At 44.2% G+C, this 21,669-nt stretch overlaps 1 protein-coding gene across 2 annotated transcripts; it reads right to left on the reverse strand.

Moving 5' to 3' along the window:
* Positions 1 to 991: 991 nt before the first annotated feature.
* Positions 992 to 21,317, reverse strand: ZFP28 (ZFP28 zinc finger protein). 2 transcript variants are annotated; one of them, XM_033845943.2, is made up of 8 exons: positions 20,726 to 21,317; positions 20,182 to 20,273; positions 13,354 to 13,480; positions 13,149 to 13,244; positions 11,119 to 11,282; positions 10,287 to 10,398; positions 9,846 to 9,941; positions 992 to 5,567 (listed from the first exon to the last, which is right to left on the reverse strand). In XM_033845943.2, the coding sequence occupies exons 1-8, from the start codon at positions 20,931 to 20,933 to the stop codon at positions 3,862 to 3,864; spliced, it is 2,601 nt and encodes an 866-aa protein (XP_033701834.1). In that variant the 5' UTR covers positions 20,934 to 21,317; the 3' UTR covers positions 992 to 3,861. The 2 variants fall into 2 exon arrangements, with proteins under 2 accessions (XP_033701834.1, XP_033701835.1); XM_033845944.2 differs by having other exon boundaries at positions 20,182 to 20,355; positions 20,726 to 20,865.
* Between the last annotated feature and the right edge of the window lie 352 nt (positions 21,318 to 21,669).

The following is a 21,669-nucleotide window of genomic DNA, read 5'->3' on the forward strand; positions in this document are numbered from 1 at the left end:
CAGGAGACTTTTAATATGCTGGTACTTCATGTCAAAAGAACATAGAAAAACTACTAGACCTGACAGGGGAACTTGCAAAAGATAAGTGAGGGTAGGGACATAAATGATCCAATCCAGCACTATAAACTCTTGAATTCTTTCAAGTCCTTATATATTATGCAATGTAAATTCTAACCCTCGAGATGACATTTCCAAAAATGTGTCCTAGATTTTGGATATAATAAAGGATATTAAATATTTCTGGATGACATGAATCTCCTCCCTGTCTGCATTTCAAGACTAGAAAAGCAGACTCAAGAGTTTTGTCACAGATGTATGGCAAAGAGAATAAGTAGGGAGGTTTCTTAAGGTTTGAGAAAGTCAAAAGTTTTCTAAGATGCTTGAATCTTTCGTGATAGCCCCATTCCAGTTACATGGATTCAAATCTTTCCCCACACTTCACTTTCATCTAAGAGAAGTGGCGAGGTTGGGAATTCAGTAAGTATCATAGCTCAGCAAACACCTGGATCTACTGTTGCACTTGGGTTTCAGGATTTGCCAGCCCCGTGGTTAGAAGCACTTAAGAAGACTCCCAACACAATCATAGAAAGGTCTGACTTCAATGCCTTTCTTAAGGTCAGAATTTCAAGTGGCCTTTCACTTTTAATTATCTAATTTCATTGTAAACAAGCATCACACTTACTTTTGGAGCTAGCATTGCTCACTGCCTTTAGTTTTTGGTAAGAGCTATCCAGCCCCTTGTGTGCAGTGGGCTTATGATCCTGCTACATCATGACTATCCTTTCCTAACACAACACAGGATTACAAGTTTCTCTGTCTTTTAACCTATCTCTTTCAATCAGCCCTTAATATTCTGCTTCTCTGTAGTCTGAGAATCATCCTCTAGTACCAATTTCTGTATGAGAATAAAAGATGACTCCACCTTAGAAGTTAAATATTGAAAGGATACCAGATACCTTGAAGATTTAAAGAACCAAACAAAACTAGGATGTGAGGATGCAGGAATCATTTTAATGGATCAGACAGGTAGAGATGCAGAAATCTTTAGGCTGCTGCCAAAGGATGACTCAATTCCACCTATTTGCAGTCCAGGAGTGATGTTCCATATCTTTATAATAGCTGTTACAACAAGTGGCCCAACCAATCAAAATGAATACTAAAAGAAAACATCCCTTATGGCCCATACATAAAGCCTAATATTTGCCCCATGTCTCCGGTCAAAATACAAAGAATGAAAAACCTGACTGGCTTAATTAGAGCCATGTGTGACTGGCAGTCCAACAGTACAATACAGAATGAAGGCAAAGTGACAACAAAGAGCTAGGAAAAGCATGTGTTAAAGACAAAAACAGATTTCAACATATATACTGAAAAATATATATATATATAGACACACACACATATACACGCACACATATATATTCAATATTAATTTTGACTCTATGACTACAAGATTATTTTACACATAAAGTTCTGCAAATCACATATTGCATTTAATATATTGTAGACAGACAATACTCCATAGGAGCATATGTAGAGCTTAATCTCTTTCTGCTAACTGGACAATACTGTATTGAATAATCACAATTTAATCAATCTGCTTGGCAGGATACTGAAATCCTATTTATTGTAATTAAGAAGATTTTGCAATAAACATTATTTATATCTATATATTTATTCCATTGGGATGAAACTCCTAGATCTAGAATTACTGTTTTAAAAGGAATGCATATTTATAGTGTGGATAGGTCATGCCATATTGCCACCCCAAACAGGAGGAGACAAATCTACACTGGTAATGATGAACAACCTCCTGTTTTCCCACAATAACTAGTACGGGAAATTAACTGCAGTTTAGATTTTAATCCATCTGCGAGTCAAGAAGATTCGTTTTAAATCTGTAATCTTCTGAGCAACAAGGTTAAGAACCTAACAAATTTTCTTTATTCGAGTTCTTCCACGGTGACACGCCTGTTGGTAAGCACTGCCTAGTTCCCCGACTGCTTTGTGTCACAGCACTCTGTTCTTAAATGACATATTTTTTCATATGTGTTGTGTGTATTTTCTGCCAGTTGCCTCTTACATCTTTTTTGACACGTTTCACCATATCGAAGTTTATTTAAATCTTTGTACAGGCCAGCTTACTCTCTTCATGTCTTCCAGGGCTCCATGTCCTACTCAGTAAAGCCTTCCTCCTTTCTGTGTTCGCCTCTAACATATTATTTCATAATTAGAGCCGATAAATACAACTGTATTATATTTCTCTGTAAGGTCTAGGTATGCTTCTCTTTGTGGAGAGTGGATAATCAATTGTTACAACATCATTTCCCCAATAATGAAACGCTAATCTTATTATATACCAAAACATTTTTTCAACGATTTTTTTTTTTTCTGGCCACACCACGCGGCATGCGAGGTTAGCTCCCTCACCAGGGATCAAACCCGCACCCCCTGAAATGGAAGCACAGAGTCCTAACCACTGGACCGCCACGGAAGTCCCACCAAAACATTTTTTAAATGTCCTGCTATGTTTGACAAATCATCCTTCCTTGTGTGGTTTTCAGCTAAAACTGTCAGAGCAAACATATCCTACTGAGACTCTATTGGGAGTGACAATTTACAAACATTTTAACAGTATTACTTCATCTAGAAAAATATAGTATTTCTTTTTATTGACATTTCCTATTGTTCAACAGTTTAATAACATTCTTTCACCTCTATTCATAAGTTGCTTTACAGTTTTCCTTGTTTTTGATGGGAGAGTTGTATTATCCTCATAAAAATAATTAGAACCTTTTGTGTATTTTTCTCTGCACTGGAGCAGCAGTCGGCACGCTTTCTCTGCACAAGGACAGAGAGTAAATATTTGAAGTTTTTCAGGCAATACTGTCTCTGTTACAGCTACTCAGGTCTGCTATTGTAGAGCGAAAGCAGCCCTAGGCAACATGTAAACAAATAAGCATGGCTGTGAGCCAATAAGACTTTATTTACGGACACTGAAATTTAAATTTCATATAATTTTCATGTTGTCTTAAGCTATTATTCTATTCACTTGTTCCTCCATTAAAATAATTTTAAAAATTCAGATCATGGGCCATACAAAACAGTGAGGCTCTGGCCATGAGTCATAGTCAAGATTAGTCTGCCTCAAGGTTAGTGGTTCTTTGAAACTTTAATGGAATTCACGCATAAGCCCAGGTGACTTTAAATGATCAAATCTTGCCAAATTTTCTAATACATGTCAGAAGGTTTAAAAGTACGCAGGTGAACCTTGTCTTCTCCTCTGATTGTTTCAGTTCTTTTCTTCCAGGTGGCCTCCTCACCCATGTTCTCTACACACTTTCTAAGACTGTTGTCAGATGTAATTTTCTCACCAACAAGGTCACAGCACCTTACACTTTATGCAGATAAATGAAAAGCTATAATACTAACTCAACATTATGGAATCAAGTTTTAAACCAGAACGGGCAAAGCCTCACTGTCTTGAAACGCCTGTTCCTGATCTAATATCCGGCTTCTCTTAGCTTCATTCTATGCATCATTTTCAGTCAGAGTTGCCTATGGTAACTTTTCAATGTCTGAAAACAATGTTTTTAAAAGAGCTAACATTACTGAACGCTTAGTATGGACCAGCCATTGTGCTACACACATCTTATGCATTAATCAATATGAAGGATCTCAACATAAGTGTTTACATGAGGAGTAAATGAATTCTATTTTCACTTAAAACAAAAATCTTCACGTTCTAACTGCAACAATGTGAAGAACAAACTTGTACAGGACAAGAACAGAATAGACAGAAAGAGAGAGAACAGGTTTTAAACTGCTGGAGTGGTCTATCTGAGCCACAATGTCTCAGGACTATAGTGATGGGAGTGAGGGTGGATTCCAGAGAAACTTGGGTAACAGATCCACAGGATTTGATGTAGCAGGTAAAGAGGGGCGTGCAGGTGACTCTCCAGTGTGGATTCTCTGATGTGCAAAGTGTGTGCTCTGCCTGAAGACCTTTCTGCTTCTCTTATGGTTGTGGGGTCTCTCTCCCGTGTGCACTCTTTTGTGCTGATTGAGGTGTCCGATTTGGATGAAGGTTTTCCTGCATTCCTTGCATTCATACGGTTTCTTTCCAGAGTGAATCCTCTGATGGACGCTAAGGGACTGCCGATGGCTGAAGGCTTTGCCGCACGCACTACATTCGTAAGGTTTCTCCCCAGTGTGACTTCTGCGATGACAGATGAGGGACGACTTTGTCTTGAAGGCCTTCCCACATTCAATACATTCGTAGGGCCTTTGGCCAGTGTGAAGCCTCTGGTGCTGAGTGCAGGAGGAGTTGTCACCAAAGGCCTTCCCACATTCCATGCACTTATAGGGTTTCTCTCCCGTGTGAACTCGCTGGTGTTGAATAAGGTGTGTGGTCTGGCTGAAGGCCTTCCCGCACTCCTTACACTCATAGGGTTTCTCTCCTGTGTGAGTTTTCTGATGCTGTGCCAAGTGAGCCTTCTGGGTGAAAGCTTTGCTGCAGACCTTACAAGCATAGGGCTTCTCTCCGGTATGAATTCTCTGATGGGTGGCCAGCTGGGAACTGATGCTAAAGGACTTACCACATTCCCCACATTCGAAGGGCTTCTCACCAGTATGAATCCTCAGATGGCTAGCAAGGTGTATATTCTGCCTAAAGGCTTTCCCACATTCTTTACATTTAAAAGGCTTCTCTCCAGAATGCACCCTTTGGTGCTGAGTGAGTGAGGCATGATGGCTAAAGGCTTTTCTACACACCTCACATTCGTACGGTTTCTCTCCTGTGTGAATTCTCTGATGGACAGTCAGGGATGAGCCATACCTAAAGGCTTTGTCACACACATCACACTTGTAGGGCTTCTCTCCAGTATGAATTCTCCTGTGCTGATTGAGTCCGATGTGATCACTGAAGGCTTTCCCACAGTCGATGCAGTCAAAGGGTTTCTCCCCGGTGTGATAATACCTCCAGTGACGGATAAGGGATGTGTTCTGTATGAAGGCTTTCCCACATTCCATACATTCGTAGGGCTTCTTGCCGGTGTGACATCTCTGATGTCGGGCAAAGGATGAGCCGTCACTGAAGGCCTTTCCACATTCCTTACATTTATAGGGCTTCTCTCCAGTATGAATTCTCTGATGCACGGTGAGGGATGAGCTCTGGGTAAAGGTTTTCTTACATTCATTACATTTGAAAAGTTTTTTTCCTGCATAGATCCCTGCATGTTTTATTACCACTGAACTTGGGGGGAAAGTTTTCTTAACTGAATCACAGCGGTGAACTCTCTCTTCTGAAATGTCCAAGTGGAACCATCTTCCAGATTTGTTATACGGACACTCTCTTTCCTTAGAGAGAGTTTTGTTGTGAGTGACTGCCTCCTGCCTGAATTGTGTCTTCTGACCTGCCAGCTTCCTTTCAAACAGACCCTCAGAATCCCAGCTTCCTCTGAAAGTGGAACTCTCTAGGTTAGTGTTTGAAGTTCTGTCCGTTACCACTTCAGCAAATGAATCCTGCTTCGGAAATAACTCCTGGGTCTCATGTATAGACTGCTGGCCTGAAAGATATCAAGAAAATAAACAAGAAACAAACATTTCTTTTATCATAGGCTGGGAGAAAAGGAATCTACTAAAAGGAAAACTGTGAAGAAACTCACTAATTGGTGAATTAAACCCTAATTAAACCACATAAATTGTGCACCTCTAAAACATGTGAACATGCAGTCTACAATGTATGTAAGACGACCCCAGACTGGATTCATACAGGAACCCAGAGAGGTGAATAGAAAAAAAGATAAATGTATGTGGAATCAGTCACACATCAGAAGCATCAGGAGTTGGAAAAATGTTCTGTAATCACATCACCTAAAAATACAGTCTAAGACAATCATTCTCTTCACCCTTTCTCACCCCTGGCTATGCAGCTTTGATGCCAGGGCAGTCATCATGTCACCAAAGTTGTTCCAAGAAGCACACCAAACACAAAAGGACAGTGTATTCTATGACGTTCATTAAGAGTCCTGAAAGCCCAATCACTCCCCTACAACCAGAAATGGTGTTTCTGTCAACTGTATCTTATTTGACTGATTTCAACAGAACCTACAGTGCCAACTGATGGCTAAAGTTCAGTGGTCACATAGAAATCATTTTTACACTGACCTGCTTGCTTCTGCAAGCCTGACAAAATCGTCACTTCTTCTCTGGCCATTTAAGTAATGGAATTTCTCATTCTGGAAAGACTGTTTCTATAAAAATAGTGAGTGCTGATATTATATTTAATTACATCATACACACCACTGATCGGGTATATGGCTTACCTCAGACTACAAGCTTGCAGGGAGGAATGATTATGTCTGAAATCCCTTTGCTGAATCACTTAGCATGTACCAAAAACTTGTGCAAGTAGAGCTATATCACAATAAATGTACAGAGATCAAAGTGGTGTTGGGGAGAGAGATGATGCAGAGAGCCAGATGTTTGGGAAAAGATGATCTTTAAAAAAGGAAAATAAAGTATTTTTTTTAATGGCATCTAAACACTGAAAGCTTTCCTTCTTAGGTCAATAACAAGACAAAGATACCTGGGAAGTTCCAGCCAGAGCAATTAAATAGAAATAAAAGGCATCCAAATTAGAAAGGAAAAAAAAAAACTGTACTTGCTGATGATATCATCCCATATATAGAAAACCCTAAACAATCCACAAGAAAGGTATTAGAGCTAATACATCAAGTCATCAAAACTGCAGTATACAAGATCAACACACAAAAATCAGCTGTATTTCAATACACTAGGAATGAACAATCTGAAAAGGAAATTATGAAAATAATTCCATGAAAAATAGCAGTGAAGGAATAAATTATTGAGGAAAAAAGTTACCTTAAAGGGTGCAAGACTGTACACTGAAAACTACAAACACTGCTTAACAAAATTAAGAGCCAGATAAATGGAAAGACATCCTGTGTTCATGGATAGAAAGACTTAATAATGTATTCATGGAGAGAAACAAGGAAGAATTAAATAAGCAACAGAAACAAGACCAAACAAATTTGTTGTACAGTACAAATGGGAGTAATATATCTGTTAACAGAAACAAAAAACCATGAATGAAACAAAAATCAAAGCTAAAGCTTCTATAAATGAAGCTACCAATCTAAAATACTGGATAGCAAGAAACACCACATGCAACCTTTCAAACCACAGGAAATTGGGGGAAAAAATACCACATTTATAAAACAGGATTTACATTCATGCTATATACAGGCAAGGAAATATGACCCAGCAGAAATGTGGGCAATGGGCATGAAGACATCACTAACAGAGTATAAACCCTGAATGGATTTAAACACATGTATTCACAACCTCACAAGTAGTCTGCAAAATAAAAATTAAACAAAACTCAATTTTCACCCCACAGCTTGGAAAATATTAAAAAAAACCCAAAATACTATTAGTGAAGATGTATGGAAATAGGTATTCTCATATATTGTTTACCAATGGTGTTACAGCCTGTTATTATGTTCATGAAACTTAAAAGACATGTATACTTTGATCATGCAAAGAGATATGAACAAACTGGACCACAGTTTATTACAGGTGAAAACCAGAAAAAACCTAAAGGTTCAAATATCCTCAACAGTAAATTAGTTAAGTAAATTATGGTATTTCCATATACTGTAATACTAGAGAGCCACTTAGATGAAGTTTCTGTCTACTTTCTAAGGATACAAATAGAAGGAGAAATCATAAAAGTAGTAATATATTAGACTGTATAAAATTTTTAAAAATTTTATGTACAACTTAAAAAATTCTAGTGAAAAGAAAAATACTTATTACCATATGTAAAAGATAGTTTGAAACAATACATTAAAAAATTAATGTTCACATTAAAAAAAACCCACTGGGACTGGACTGGCAGTGCAGTGGTTAAGACTCTGCACTTCCACTGCAGGGGGCATGGGTTTGACCCCTGGTTGGGGAACTAAGATGCCACATGCTGTGCAGCACAGCCAAAAAAGGAAAAAAAAACCCCAAAAAACAAAAAAATAGGGACTTCCCTGGTGGTCCAGTAGTAAAGAATCTGCCTTCCAATGCAGGGCATGTGGGTTTGAACCCTGGTCAGGGAACTAAATCCCACATGCTGCGTGGTCATAACTACTGGGCCCGTGCACCTCAACTAGAGAGCCCGTGTGCTGCAAACTGCAGAGCCCACATGCTCTGGAGCCCATGCACCACAGTCAGAGAGAGAAAACCCACACGCCACAACTAGAGATAAGCCCGCGCACCGCAATGAAAGATCCTGCATGCCATAACTAAGACTGGACACAGCCAAATATTAAAAAAAAATCAAAAACAAAAAAAATTTAAGACACAAATAGAGAAATGGATATAAATGAGGGACATTTTACAAAAGGATAAAGACAATAACAAAATTTGAGGAAAGTATTCAACTCATTTTCATAATAAAAAAATAACCTTAGGCTATAATCTTTCACCAAATAATAAGCTAAACATTTTCACCAAACTACCCAATGCTACGATGATGCAATTAAACCCATACATCTAGTCATCTGGCCATTGCTAGAGTCACTAGAACAGAAAACTCTCAGAGCTCAGCAGATTTTCACTTCCAGGGATACAGGCATCCCCAAAATGTACAGCCTTCACTAACATAAAGGTGCCTGTTATATTTTTAACACCAAGAAATGTGACGCAACCTAATTGAGCAGTGGCACACAGAACATGGAACTCACGTGAAAACACTGGTACGCAGGACAGAACGCAAACTCTATTTCTACCACGTAAAACAACATATGTGTTCATCAGGGCTTGAAGGGCCTAAAGTTGTCTTGTTAACATATTGTGATTACAGGTTATGATTTTCTATTCCTTTCCCAGACAGGTGACAGGATTACACTTTCTGAAAACCATTATTTTCAAAAGAAGTTTCTTTTCCTTCCTTGTGTATCGAAGAAACGGCCCTCCGCCCACGTCTTCTTGCAATCCATCTGCCCACCCTCTCCAACCCAGACAAGGATTCTCTGGGGGGAACCCTGTCCTTTGCCTCTTTAAGGCCATGTTGGGAATTTCACAAGCTCTGGTTTATGCAAGTCATCCATGCACATGTCATATTTGATGTAAATATTTGATGGCTGAGGACAGAAGTGTAAATTCCCTCGTTCTCCAATCGCCTGCCAATGTCAAGCCAAGTGGCTCCCTCCTTCAATTTGTGGTTCTTACAGGAATGGATGCATCACGAAGTGAGTGGCCATGTGACTACGAACATCAGACCTTTGGAAGACAGCTCCAGAAACCCTCGGGGTCTGGAAGAGATCATTTAAAGAACCAAGTGGCTGATCCATGTCTGAGTGGCCAAGGACAGGAGCAGAGCTACAGGGAGGAGTTATCAACCAAGAGAAGGTGGGGTGGGGGGGCAAGGAGGAGGGGAGGAAGGAGGAGGGGGGAGGAGGGGAGGGGAGGGGGGAGGGGAGGAGGGGGAGGGGTGGGGAGGAGGGAGGGGAGGGGGGAGGGGAGGAGGGAGGGGAGGAGGGGAGAGGAGGGAGGGGAGGAGGGGAGAGGAGGAGGGAGGGGAGGAGGGGAGAGGAGGAGGGAGGGGAGGAGGGGAGGAGGGGAGGGGAGGAGGGAGGGGAGGAGGGAGGGGAAGAGGAAGGGGAGGGGAGGAGGAGGAGGAGAGAACAATGTAATTTTCAAAGCTCGGATCTCAATCTTCTTTCCAGACCCGAGGACTTTCTCTGTACGTTAGGGAGCACCTGGCCTCTTTGGTGAGAACTACACTCTGGCCTGCAGTGGCATTTCCACCCCAGGCCTCCCACGCTCACCTGGGGACGGGCCTCTTGCCAGCTCTCCTTTCACCACCCAGGGTTCCTTCCCAAGGTCCAGCAAAGAGACCAAGTCTGGCTCAGACACACAATGTCCTGCACATGGGAAAAGACAGGGGTTTCAGTCATACCCTTGGCATTCTTAAATGGACAACCAATTCCTTGGCTTTGAAGGAAGAGCGCTTTATTACAGGAAGGACCAGGAAGAAAAGTGAAGAGTATTTTAAGGATATTGAAGTTGATGCTTCAAGTATGACAGAGATACTAACTCTCAACTCTACAAACGTCACACTCTTAAGAATTGCGAGTAAAAATTCAACCCAGTGCTTTGGAAGACAACCCTGCCACCCCCCCCACCCCCAACCCCCACACACAATTCAAAACTGAGGAACGAAAGTGGGGGCTCCTGAAGTTTCAGATTTCGGAGAGGAACATCCTTACCTACTGCCCCCAGATTGTGGTCCTCCCACACAACATTCTTACAGAAACTCTTCCGAGTTGGGTCTGGCTGCTGGGAGACGTCTACGGCCATGTTCGTGATGGTCACCAAGCCCTGAAATAGTACAAACACGTTTCTCATCAAACCGTGCTCGTGAACCCACGATGGCTCTGTGGGGTGGGCTGCATCCACATGCTGTGATGTACCAAGAATTTTCACTAGGTTCTGAGTGATGCCGGTCACATGACGACTGAGCTAGCTATGTCGTATATGTTTAGGGGGAAAGAAAAGAAAAATAGGGGAAACTGTTTGTGCCATGGAGAATCTATAATTTCTTGGAGGAGAATGAAGGTACAGAGAGTATGGATTTTCTGAAGTTCACTGGAGGCTTCCTGACGTTCAACACACGTTGTTCAATTAAGTCTGCAGAGGGTTTTTCTCTCATATGAAATCTCTGATGAAAAGGAAGGGTTGAGATCCTATTCAAAGTCTTCTCACATCCATTACAAGTCGAACATTTCTGATTTAAACAGACTTGTTTACGACTTGCTGTGACCCAGTGTTCCCCCTTGTGTGTATCAAGACTTCAGGTACTCTCTCTTCTGGGGGGACACTCTGTCGGTATGCAGCCCTGGATTCCAACGGAAACTTCTCCCACACTTACTGCAGACAAGATCGCTTTCCTAAGGAAGGGTTTCTTTGTGAAGGACACAAGGAAGCTCCTGGGAGTCATCAGCACTGCCTCTGTAAGTGCCTTACTAGGAATCTCGCCAAGTCTACCTCATGCAACTTATCTGTAAGCGTGTCTCCCCCTCCATTTACACCCTGACTCACCAGATGCCTCTCCAACACAGCACTGTAACCCCAGTCTTCCCCTAGAACGGAGCACTCCAGACTGTAGGTTGTGGGCCTCTCCATTAGCACCGCCTGGGATGACTTTTCTTCACAGAAGCTCTTCTTTGAAGATAACTCCTTGGTCTTTGGCAGAGCCCGTGAGTCTAAAAGATATTTTTAAGAAGGTAAATATCTCTTCGATTATATACCAGTATGAAGAAATCTTCCAAAATGTAATCAGATGGGAAAAAATCCTCAAAAAAAGTATACTGTTTCGAAAGCTGTTTTATATGACCAACTGGCCTTCCATTCCCAAATTTGTGTAGCTTTAACCCTAAAGGACACAATGTGAGTTTCCACACCTAAAGGTTGACCAAGTAGTGCATGTTATGGTTTTAGCAGGAGACTGGAGAAAGAGATCGAAGTGCAGGAGGTGAGAGAGCTCACAGAGATTTAAATCTAAGATAAAATGTGGTCAAAATAGACAAAGAGGGGCAGAGCCTATTGAAGGAAATGCTATATGATCCTTATCTCAGCGCTATTATGGAAGTCTCACTTTGACTCTTTCTCCATTTTATTTAGCAAAAATTTCTTCTCTCTCTTTTTTTTAAAAACTAACGTCTCCTTTTTTTTTTTTTTTTTTTTTTTGATTACAATGCTAACTAACCAATGTTCAGATTCTGGCCTTAAAAGTACAGGTCTTCAAAATCAACTACAGTCTCAGCAACAGAAGAAGGGTCAACAGAAGGGAAAAAAACAGTTCTGTCTCAGAAAACTGCTCAGAGAATGTGATTTAGTACCATGATAAATGGAAAACTTTTCCCCAAAACGCCATTCCAGTTCTCCTGGGCCATACGATGACCCATGTGAGTCGTCAGAGTTTGTAAACTGTCCTGTTGATACAAACTTTTCTGCCGAAGTACGGTTTGAACAAAGAGGTCTTACAAGATTCTCAATTCTTTAGAAATGGTAGTCATTTCCTATTACAGGAACCTCCAAAAGAAATCTGTAATTCTGATTCCTTGTCTTACTTGGTTAACTTGCTATTCCAGAAATAGTGTTGTGGTTGAAATCTCTGTACTCCCAAGTGGTATAAATATGATATCTGCATCACAATATCTGCAAGAACATACCATCAAATCAGAATCAGTGTCCTTTCCTTCTGAGAGCCAGTCGCCCACCTGTGTGCAGCCTGTTTGCACGGGGGAAGTCCGCCTGGACCCCAGACGGATCACGGCTCAACACAAATCCTCTCCTGAACTACCGATGTCTTTCTTCTCGTTCTCACCTTTCTGCTCAAGGCTCTACTCTTGTACCTTGTTTCCCTGGCTTGAAACCGGGAATAACTTTTTTCTTCCTCTTAGGTACCTATTTACACTAATCATATGTAGGACAGTACTTTCTACTGCACTTAAGTGTACAGAAATGTCTTATCGCCCCTACGGGATGGTTAGTTTTCTAACAGCTTACGCTCATCTTCCCAGCCAGCACCTGGTGGGCTCACTCAAAGCTGACGTGCAGTAACAATCAGTTAAAAGAAGTCTGTAAATGAAAGTCATTTCATCAAAGAGAAATAAGATAGTAAAACCTGCATCAGAATCAGCCGAAGACTTTTAAAGAAAGTGACGACTGTGTAAGTGTGAAAAGCAAAAGGGTAAGACGGGTGCTGGGAAAACATGAGATCCAGAGGACAGGACAAGAGTTACAAGAATTGTAACACGACTTCCCTGGTGGTCCAGGGGTTAGGACCCTGCCTTCCACTGCAGGGGGGAGCGCGTTTGATCCCTGGTTGGGGAACTAAGATCCCAGAGGCTGCGTGGCGTGGCCACAAAAACAAACAAAAAAGTTACACTTGGTGGGGGGGGGAAGCAGAGGTGGAGAGAAGAGATGGGGAGAAGGAGAATTTGCAAAGCCCAGGCCTAGATTTTCCCTCCAGGCCAGAGGCTCAAGGCTGCTGATGATCCCAGGTGTCTGAAGGCGCGGAGCTGCGACTGCCATGGCCTCACCCCACCTGGGTCTCCCACGCTCACCTGGACACCCGCCTCTTGTCAACGTTCTCTTCGCCACCCAGGGCTCCTTCCTCTGTTCCAGTGAAGAGATCATTTTGGGCTTAGAAACACAAAGTCCTAAATATGTAAGAAGAAACGGGACGTGGTCATGCTGTGGGTCTGTCCTTGGCTTGAAGGAAGAGGATGGTGCAGGGTGTGGTGATGAGGAGGGAGGGGGGGCCTTTACCCAGCGAGACCAGGCTCCTGTAGTTTTCCAGCATCACACTCCTGTACAGACTCCTCTGAGCAGAGTCCAGCCACTCCCACTCCTCTGGGGAGAACTCTACAGCCACATCCCCAAATGTCACCAAGCTCTGAAACGACAAAAGCACATTCCTGCTGGACCAGTGCTCAGGCCCTGCCCCCCAAATGCACACGTCGAAGCCCCAACCCCCCATACCCAGAAGGTGACTGTATTTGGAGACAGGGCCTTCAAAGAGGTGACTAAAAGTTAAATGAAGTCACACGGTTGGGCCCTGATCCAATCTGACTGGTATTCTTGTTAAGAGGAGGAAGAAATCAGGGATGGGTGAGCGCAGAGGGAGGACCATGTGACAACAGAGCGAAAGGGCAACTGTCTACAAGTCAACGAGAGGCCTCAGGGGAAACCAACTCCGCTCACCCCTTGGTCTTAAACTTCTGTCCTCCAGAACGGTATACTGTTTGTTGTTTTAGCTGCCCAGCCTGTGGTGTTCTCCTCATGGCAGTCCTTGCAAGTTAATATAGGGGCCTAAGGGTTACCCCCTCTTCATTTTAGGTAGGAGATTATACATGTAAGGGAAAATACCCAGTGATGTGGAAATCTAGTTAATTACTGGACAGCGGGCCTCATTACACTGTAAACTTCAGAGAAAAGAGAAAAATAGAGAGCCTCTACCCTCGGAGAACTGGCAATTTTGTGCTGGTGACAGGAGGTACACACAAGAGAAATATGTGACATCAATTAGAAACAATAAACAACGGAGGCTAAATTGTTCCACGCACAACAGGTACCAGAGCGTTTTTTACCATGAGGACAGTCAAGTGCCCTGGATCAGCACAAGAATGGGGAAACAGGAGACACTGCTTTGGGAAAGATCCCCAGTGTTCTCATCACTTCCTGCAAGTAATGATAAATTCTTCTTTCTCCCGGGGGGGGGGGCGGGGGAAGAATGGGGAAATAAACCTGGAGGTGAACATCACATGACTAAACCCCAAACTGTGTTCTAAGGATTTCTATTTGCTTTTAGTGTTCATCACATGTTGAATGTTCATTTAAAACAAACTAACCGAATTCTTTTTTTCTGAAATAAAGATGAGTGTATAATTAGAATGAAAAATACGATAAAGCTTTTCATTAATAAGATGTCTTTGAGAATCAAGGTGTATTGTACACCACAGGGAATACAACCAACATTTTATAATAGTTATAAGTGGAGTATAACCTTTAAAAATTGTGAATCACTATGTTGTCAACTATACCACAATTACAAAAAAAGAATCAAGGTGCCATCTCAGAGAAGCGGGCAAGTATCAAGGAGGCATTGCAAGCCTGTTTACGACTGGGTCTGCTACTCATGCACTGCTGGTGGAATTTTATGTGGCATAATTTTATGATTTCAGTGTACAATGCTGATACATCCTAATGTATTTTGAACATTTATTCAATTCAAACTCTGACCCCCAGAATCTGAGGCTAACAGAAGGTATATTTAAATATCTGGCAGCCTTGGGATTTTCAAAAGCATAGACTCAAATCAGGAAGCAAAAAAGTCCAACTACCCCGAAGGCTGAATTAAGGACTCTGTCCACTCATCAGCTCTGAAACCTCGGCTAGTTACTTAACCCCTCTACATCTCAGTTGCCCATGTTTAAAAGGGAAACATCAATAAAACCAACCTCACAGACCGTGCCATGGGTTAAAAAGGACAGCACAAGCACGGCGCTCAGAACGTGAGGTGCCTTGTAAACACCAAATGAACGTTCGCTCTGCCGACTTTGACCCGCGGCTCAACCTTTCCATTTAAATTCTACCAGCAACGAAAGCGCCTTGGAGATTTGTTATCTGTTGAATAATATATAATACTATCACACGTTCTTTAACTTGCACCAACTTTGAAGATTTTTAACTGAACTGTGTAAAGGGTTCTGTGAGTGGTATCTTGCTTTGTGTGGAGATGGTGAAGTCCCGATGCAGGGCTCTCCTAAGCGGGAGACGCCAAGGCCCCATAAAACACGGAAAACACCTGGTAACACTTGCGGGAAACAGCCGGGAACTGCTTAGTCAGCCTTGAGCAAAGACATGCTCAAATGCAGGCCAGCTCACAGCAGCAAGTCCTCAAGTGAGTGCACCCAGCCTCAAAGGCAGAGGAACGGATTTGCTGGCTGAGTGGCTGGCAGGAGCGCTTACCTCGCTAGGCAGGCTTGGCTCTCGTTCCCCGGGTTGTTCACCCTAATCTGTTACTGACCTGCATTTTGCACCTGCGGTTCCTTAAATGCCTTCAAGTTTTGAAAACTGCGCGAGACTCAGCAGTGGAAATATTTAGGTATATGAAAACCCAAACATTTCTAAACATATGCTAAGTGACATAAGCCAGAGAGAAGGACAAAAACTGCATGATCGATCTCACCTATATGTGGAATCTAAAATAGTCCCAACTCTTAGAAATAGAGAGTAGAATGGTGGCTTCCAGGGGCTAGTGGAGGGGGAAATGGGGATGATCAAAGAGTACAAAGTTTCAGTAATGCAGGATGAGTAAGTTCTGGAGTTCTAATGTACAGCACAGTGCCTATAGCTAAAAATACTGCACTGTATTCTTTTCTTTTTTGGCCACACCCCATGGCTTGTGGAATCTTAGTTCCCCAACCAGGGGTTGAACCCGGGCCGTCAGCAGTGAAAGCACGGAGTCCTAACCACTGGACCGGCAGGGAATTCCCTGCACTGCATTCTTAAAGTCGGCCAAGAAGGTAGGTCTTATGCTAAGTGCTTTCACTGCCAAAAAAGTAAAAATACTAAAGAGGGAAGGGAGGAAACTCTGGGAACTGATAGATAAGTCTATGGCCTTGATGGGGGTGCTGGTTTCATGAGTATGTATTTACCCTCAAACTCAGCGAGTTGTACATATTAAAAATGTGAAGCTTTCTATGTGTCAATCTTGCCTCAACAAAGTGGTTTAAAAACAAACAAAACATTTCAATGCAGATTTTTTTTTGGCAAACATTTTCAATTGCATTCAAAGACACAGGTGCTGAGACAGAGGCTACTTTTCTGCTTCTTTTCTGACCCAATTCTAAAAGATGGGATTTTGGGACTTCCCTGGTGGTCCAGTGGGTAAGACTCCGTGCTCCTAATGCAGGGGCCCAGGTTCAATTCCACATGCATGCCACAACTAAGAGTTCGCATGCCGCAACACAGATCCCACGTGCAGCAACTGAGACCTGGCACAGCGTGAATGAATGAATGAATGAATGATGGGTTTTTGCAGGTTCCAATCTTACAATTCTAACTGCCTGCTCCTTGGCTGGGAAGTCTTGTACTTAAATTTTTCAGATATTCAAATAGCTTTCTGATATTCCTTACTAAATGAAACAAAATATATATATTATATGTAGTAAATAAATTGTATACAAATTACAGTATCTTTTAAAATATCTTCACAGAATCTTTACAGTAACTTTATAAGTCTGTTGGAGCCAGAGAAAATGCTGCCTATTTTTCTAGCATTTGTTACTACTTTGTTATTGGTAAAACTGGAATTTGGGGGCCCTTAAAGAGAAGAATACAAGTTCAAATATTTTCTTATACTTGGCAACTGGGTTTTTTTGGTTTTGATTTTTCTTCTTAATAAGAAACATCCCTTTCCCCATCTCTCCAATCTCATATTCCAGAGGGACCCCAAAGTAACAGTATGTGCATATCCTTTTAAGACATTTTCCCAGTTTATACAGATTGCTCCTTATATACAGAATCAATGACTTTTGTTAGCTCTTTGTCTGAATGTTTGTGTCCCCCTAAACTTCCTATGTTGACATCCTAATGCCCTGTGTGATGGTATTTGGAGGTGGGGGCCTCTGGGAGGCCCACCCTCATGAATGGGATTAGTGTCCTTACAGATGAGGCCCCAGAGACCTCCCCAGCCCCTTCCACCATGTGAGGACACAGCGAGAATGTGCAGGTCCTGGTCTTATTCCTGTTGCCATCATACAGACGTGCAGACTTTCAGGTGAGTTTCACAGGGTCATACTACACCACGGAGGAAACATACAGGTACAGAATCTGTACTGATAATATGAAATTGATCTGGTGCTTTAACTCTCAAACATAATAAAGACGAGATAAACTTTAAAAACAAATAAAACCCAAAAAGCAACCTTATCCTTACAGAAAAATACTTTGTGTTAACATTTTACAGGAAAAAAAAGAGTAAAAAGTATTTTACAGGAGGGACTTCTCTGGTGGTCCAGAGGTTAGGACTCCATGCTCCCAATGCAGGGGGCCCGGGTTTGATCCCTGGTCAGGGAATTAGATCCCACGTGCCGCAACTAAAGATCACACACACCGCAACTAAGACCTGGTGCAGCCAAACAAATGAATAAAAATTAAAACAAACAAACTAGTTTAAAAAAAAAGTATTTTACAGAAAAAAAATGCATCAAAGGGGTTTTTTTTGGTTCAATTCAATTCAGTTAATTTTTAAAATACACAAATGAAAATTCTGTAATAATTTTTTTGAGGGGGGTAAAGTTTACTTTTTTTAAAGTAAAAAAGTAAAATCTAGAATTCTAGCTTTTGAGACCCTACTGCTGTTCCATCCACATATAATTTTTAAAGTATTTTGCTTTCATGTAACTTTGGTAAACTTTAATCCACAGGAATGAAAAACTTCTGGGAATATACTCATAGAAAGTAATCAGAGATAATGCACATTTTCAGGTATAAAAAGTATCATTGTAATGCTATATTAAATAGTGAAACATTGGCTCCAGGAGAACTTTAAGACTACATTCACACATTCATCCACCACCTATTTTCCATATCAGGCGCTGGGGCAAAAGAATCCAAAATCCCTGCCTGTGTCAAATGTACTTTGTGGTATAAGAGAATCAGACAAGAGAAAACCAGATAAACTAAGTATATAGTATATTGAAAAGTGCTAAGAGTCTTAAAAAGTAAAGCAAGGAAGAGGGATGTGAGGAATTTGGGTGGGAGGCTCTGAAATTTTAGACACAGTGATCAGGAAAACAAGAAGGCAACTTTTGAGAAAGTAAAGTGAGTGATGGGGGAGTGTGGTAGCACATGTCAGAGTTCAGGGGGCCGGGTCACTTGGGGCCCTGTCAGTCACATTAAGGAGCTGGCCTTCATTTGGGAAAGCCATTGGGGCGTTTGAGCAGAAAGTGGCAGAACAGACTCCTCTGGCTGCTGCATTGGGAAGCGACCATGGGGAGCATGAGTAGAAGGGGCCAACGGCAAGATAATGAGGACCGACGCGGTGGTGGCAGTGGTGATAACTGTCAGATTCTGGGTACAACATGAAAACAGTGTTGACGGGATTTGCAAATGGACCAAACGTGGAAGGTGAGGGCAAGAGAGGAGACAAGAATGACAGCAGAGCTTCTGGCCTGAGTAACTCAGAGCATGAAACTGCCACAGAGACAGAGGCAATTGTCGGGGGGAACCCCAGGAACCTGGGTCTGGACGTGTTAGGTTTGTGTTACCTATTCGACATTCATGTGGAGGAGTCCAGTTGGACACAGAGGCCTGGAGCTCAGAGGAGAGATTTGGGCTGGAAAGGCGGATTGGGAGAAGTCAGTGCTTGGCTGGTCTGTGCAGACAAGAATGGGCTGACCTCCCCAAGGAAAGTGCTGCAGACAGACAAGAGGAGAGAGCCAAGTACAGAGCCCAGAGGCACAGGGACAGCTGTAGGTCAGGAGGGTGAGGAGGAACCAGCAGTGAAAGCTGAGAAGTCAGGAAGGTGGGAGGGCCAGGGCAAGCTCTTTCAGGGGGTGGCAGTTACCTGTTTTTGTAAGTAAAATTTTATTGGAACGCAACCCCACCCAATCACTTACATATTTTCTGTGGCTGCTTTAGCTCTACAAGGCAGAGGGAAGTAGCTGCAGCAGAGACCTCACAGACTGCAAAGCCTAAAATATTTACTACCTGGCCCTTTACAGTGAAAGCCTGCCAACCCCTGAACTATTTCAAACGCCAACGGTCGTCAAGTGCCAAAGATAATCAAGAAAGACGAAGAACTGAGCACTGCCTTTGGTAATGTGGATGGAGATCACTGGTAATCTATGCAGTCTGGGCAACTGGAACCCAGCTCATACGTTTATGAGCTGGCGATCACATATTTAGGAGACACAGCTGACAGAAACAAAGAATTTATTAGCATTCTAAGAAGGAACGCAATCAAGTGAGGAAAAGACAGCCTTCCATATTGCACCAGGGCTGCCCTTTCCTCTTCTGTCTGCCAAACCTCTCCTCTCCCTTCAAAACATGGGGCTCAGAAATCACATCCTTACTCTTCCCCGACAGGCAGCTAGGAGCCAAGAGTTCCTCCCGCCCGCTCTCACAGTACCTGGTCCTAAAACTCACACTCAGAACCTTGTATGCTTCCATGACTTTCCACCCACAGGCTGTGAGCTCCTTGGGAGCAGGGGCTGGGGCTTAGCCATATGTCTCTCCAGGGGCTGGCACAAAGAGAGTACCAAGCACACCAGGTACAACACAAGGGGCTGTCCTGTTTGCACTAAGGAGTACCTTTCTGCTCCGTCAGAGTCCCTCTGAGAAAAGCTGCACAGGGAGGGGCTGAATCGTTTCTTCAATGAAGAACGAACTCTGAGTGGGATGAAGAGGAAGCAGGGAGGGAGGCCCTGGGCTGTCCCTGTAGCCCGCCACTCACCAGAATGTGAGGAAATGGGAACCAGCTCCCCTGACAGGTCTCTTAGATTGAAAACTTTTGAAAGAAAATAAACATTATTAAGTCCTGAAAAGCAAGCTTGCATTTCAGAGAGGAGAGAGGAAATGCCAACTCACCTGGGAGGTGGCTTGCCGTTCAATTCCTGTCCCTGCCGCCTCCTGCTTGTGTCTCCTCACCTGGACAAAGGCCGTGTCCCTGGAAGGCAGAGCTGGGGGAAGACAGAGAAGTAGCTACAGGCCAGATCTACACCACGCTCCCTTCCTGCTGAGTCTTAAACGACAGCTGTAAATCTGAAATGGATTCAACAAGTGGAGCGTCAAATGCTCGAGCATGAGTAGGATGGGACCAGTTTTGAAGGGCCACCTGGGATGTGGTCGCTACTCTACTAGGGGCTGTCACGGGTGGGGGGGGGGGTGTCTTCTCTCTAGGAGCCCTGAAACAGGGAGGTGGCCGGTTAGAGTGATCCTGTACCGCGGACTAATGCTCTCGCGTTCAATTTCCAGTCCTTTGGATGCCCCCATCCAACAGCCCCGGAGTCCAGGGACGCCATTCACCAGCACTTGGGCCCCAAGAAGCCTCCTGTCCCAGACCCCACCCTCCCCTCACCCTGAGGGGATTAATTCGTCCCCGTCCACCCGCCGGGCCACCTGTCACGCTCACCTCTATTCTCAGGTCCCGTGGTCGCCGCTCCCCGCTGGCCCCTGGATGTGAGGCCACGCCTTGCGCGCGGCCTTCCCCGGGCAGGGCAAGGGAAAGCAACCGGGGTCCCCGCGCTCCGGCCGCGGCCCGCTCCGGGCTTTGTGCGGGGGACGCCTCGCTGCGGTGGGGATCCCAGGCCGCGGGCCCGCGCGCTCGCCGTCCCCCGCATGTCACCACCGTGCGCGCACACGCCCCCGGGGTCGCGAAAACACACCCAGCCCGCCCGGGCACGCCGGGCACCCAGCCGGCCCCGCCCGGCCGGCCGCCGAGCCCACCACCCTGCCTGGCCAGCTGGAACCCAGGCGGCGGGCCGCCGCCGGAAGTGAGCGCGTCCGTCAGCCGCGGCGCCCTCTGGGAAACGGAGTCCCGGCCAACGTCCCGGCGGCGCCAAGAGGAGAGAGGGCGTGGAGGAGAGGGCCCGTCTGGGCCTACACAGCGTCCGTCGACTCGGCCCCAAGTCAGCGGCTCCTGGCCCTTCCGGACCACGGCTGCCCAGGTGGTTATCCACATAGTAACCGAGTCTGGCCGGAAGTACAGGCCGCGCCGCTAGACAGGACAGCGCCCCAAGGGCTTCTGGGAGTCGCTCCCGGCTTGGAGCGCGCAGGAGCAGTTGCAAGCCGGGGCGGGGCTTATGGCGAGGGGCGGGGCCTCGGGGGACGTTGATGATGTCTCTGGGCGGGGCAGGTGGTGTGGTCCTTGGAGTTCGTTTCTCCCGGTTGTCAGCCAACAGAACTGGGGGATGTGCGGTGGGGGAAGGGCAGGGTCCAGAATGTGATTGTGATGGTGTGTGTGTGTGTGAGCACAGCGTGTCTTCGTGTGTCCGGTCTGCATCCCACCTTTCACCTCAGGTGGGTCCCCTCTGCTGATACAGGGGCCTCCCCCACCTCCCACACCCATCCTCCAAA

This window comes from Tursiops truncatus, chromosome 19 (assembly GCF_011762595.2).
Source record: "Tursiops truncatus isolate mTurTru1 chromosome 19, mTurTru1.mat.Y, whole genome shotgun sequence".
Lineage (NCBI taxonomy): Eukaryota > Metazoa > Chordata > Mammalia > Artiodactyla > Delphinidae > Tursiops > Tursiops truncatus.

Excerpts from the sequence above, each read along its gene's own strand:
- ZFP28 (XM_033845943.2), bottom strand. The coding sequence starts at position 20,933 with ATGCGGGGGACGGCGAGCGCGCGGGCCCGCGGCCTGGGATCCCCACCG. Across the intron at positions 20,274-20,725 it reads CACGGGACCTGAGAATAGAG|CTCTGCCTTCCAGGGACACG; the intron begins GTGAGCGTGACA and ends GTCTTCCCCCAG. Across the intron at positions 13,481-20,181 it reads AACGGCAAGCCACCTCCCAG|AGCTTGGTGACATTTGGGGA; the intron begins GTGAGTTGGCAT and ends TTGTCGTTTCAG.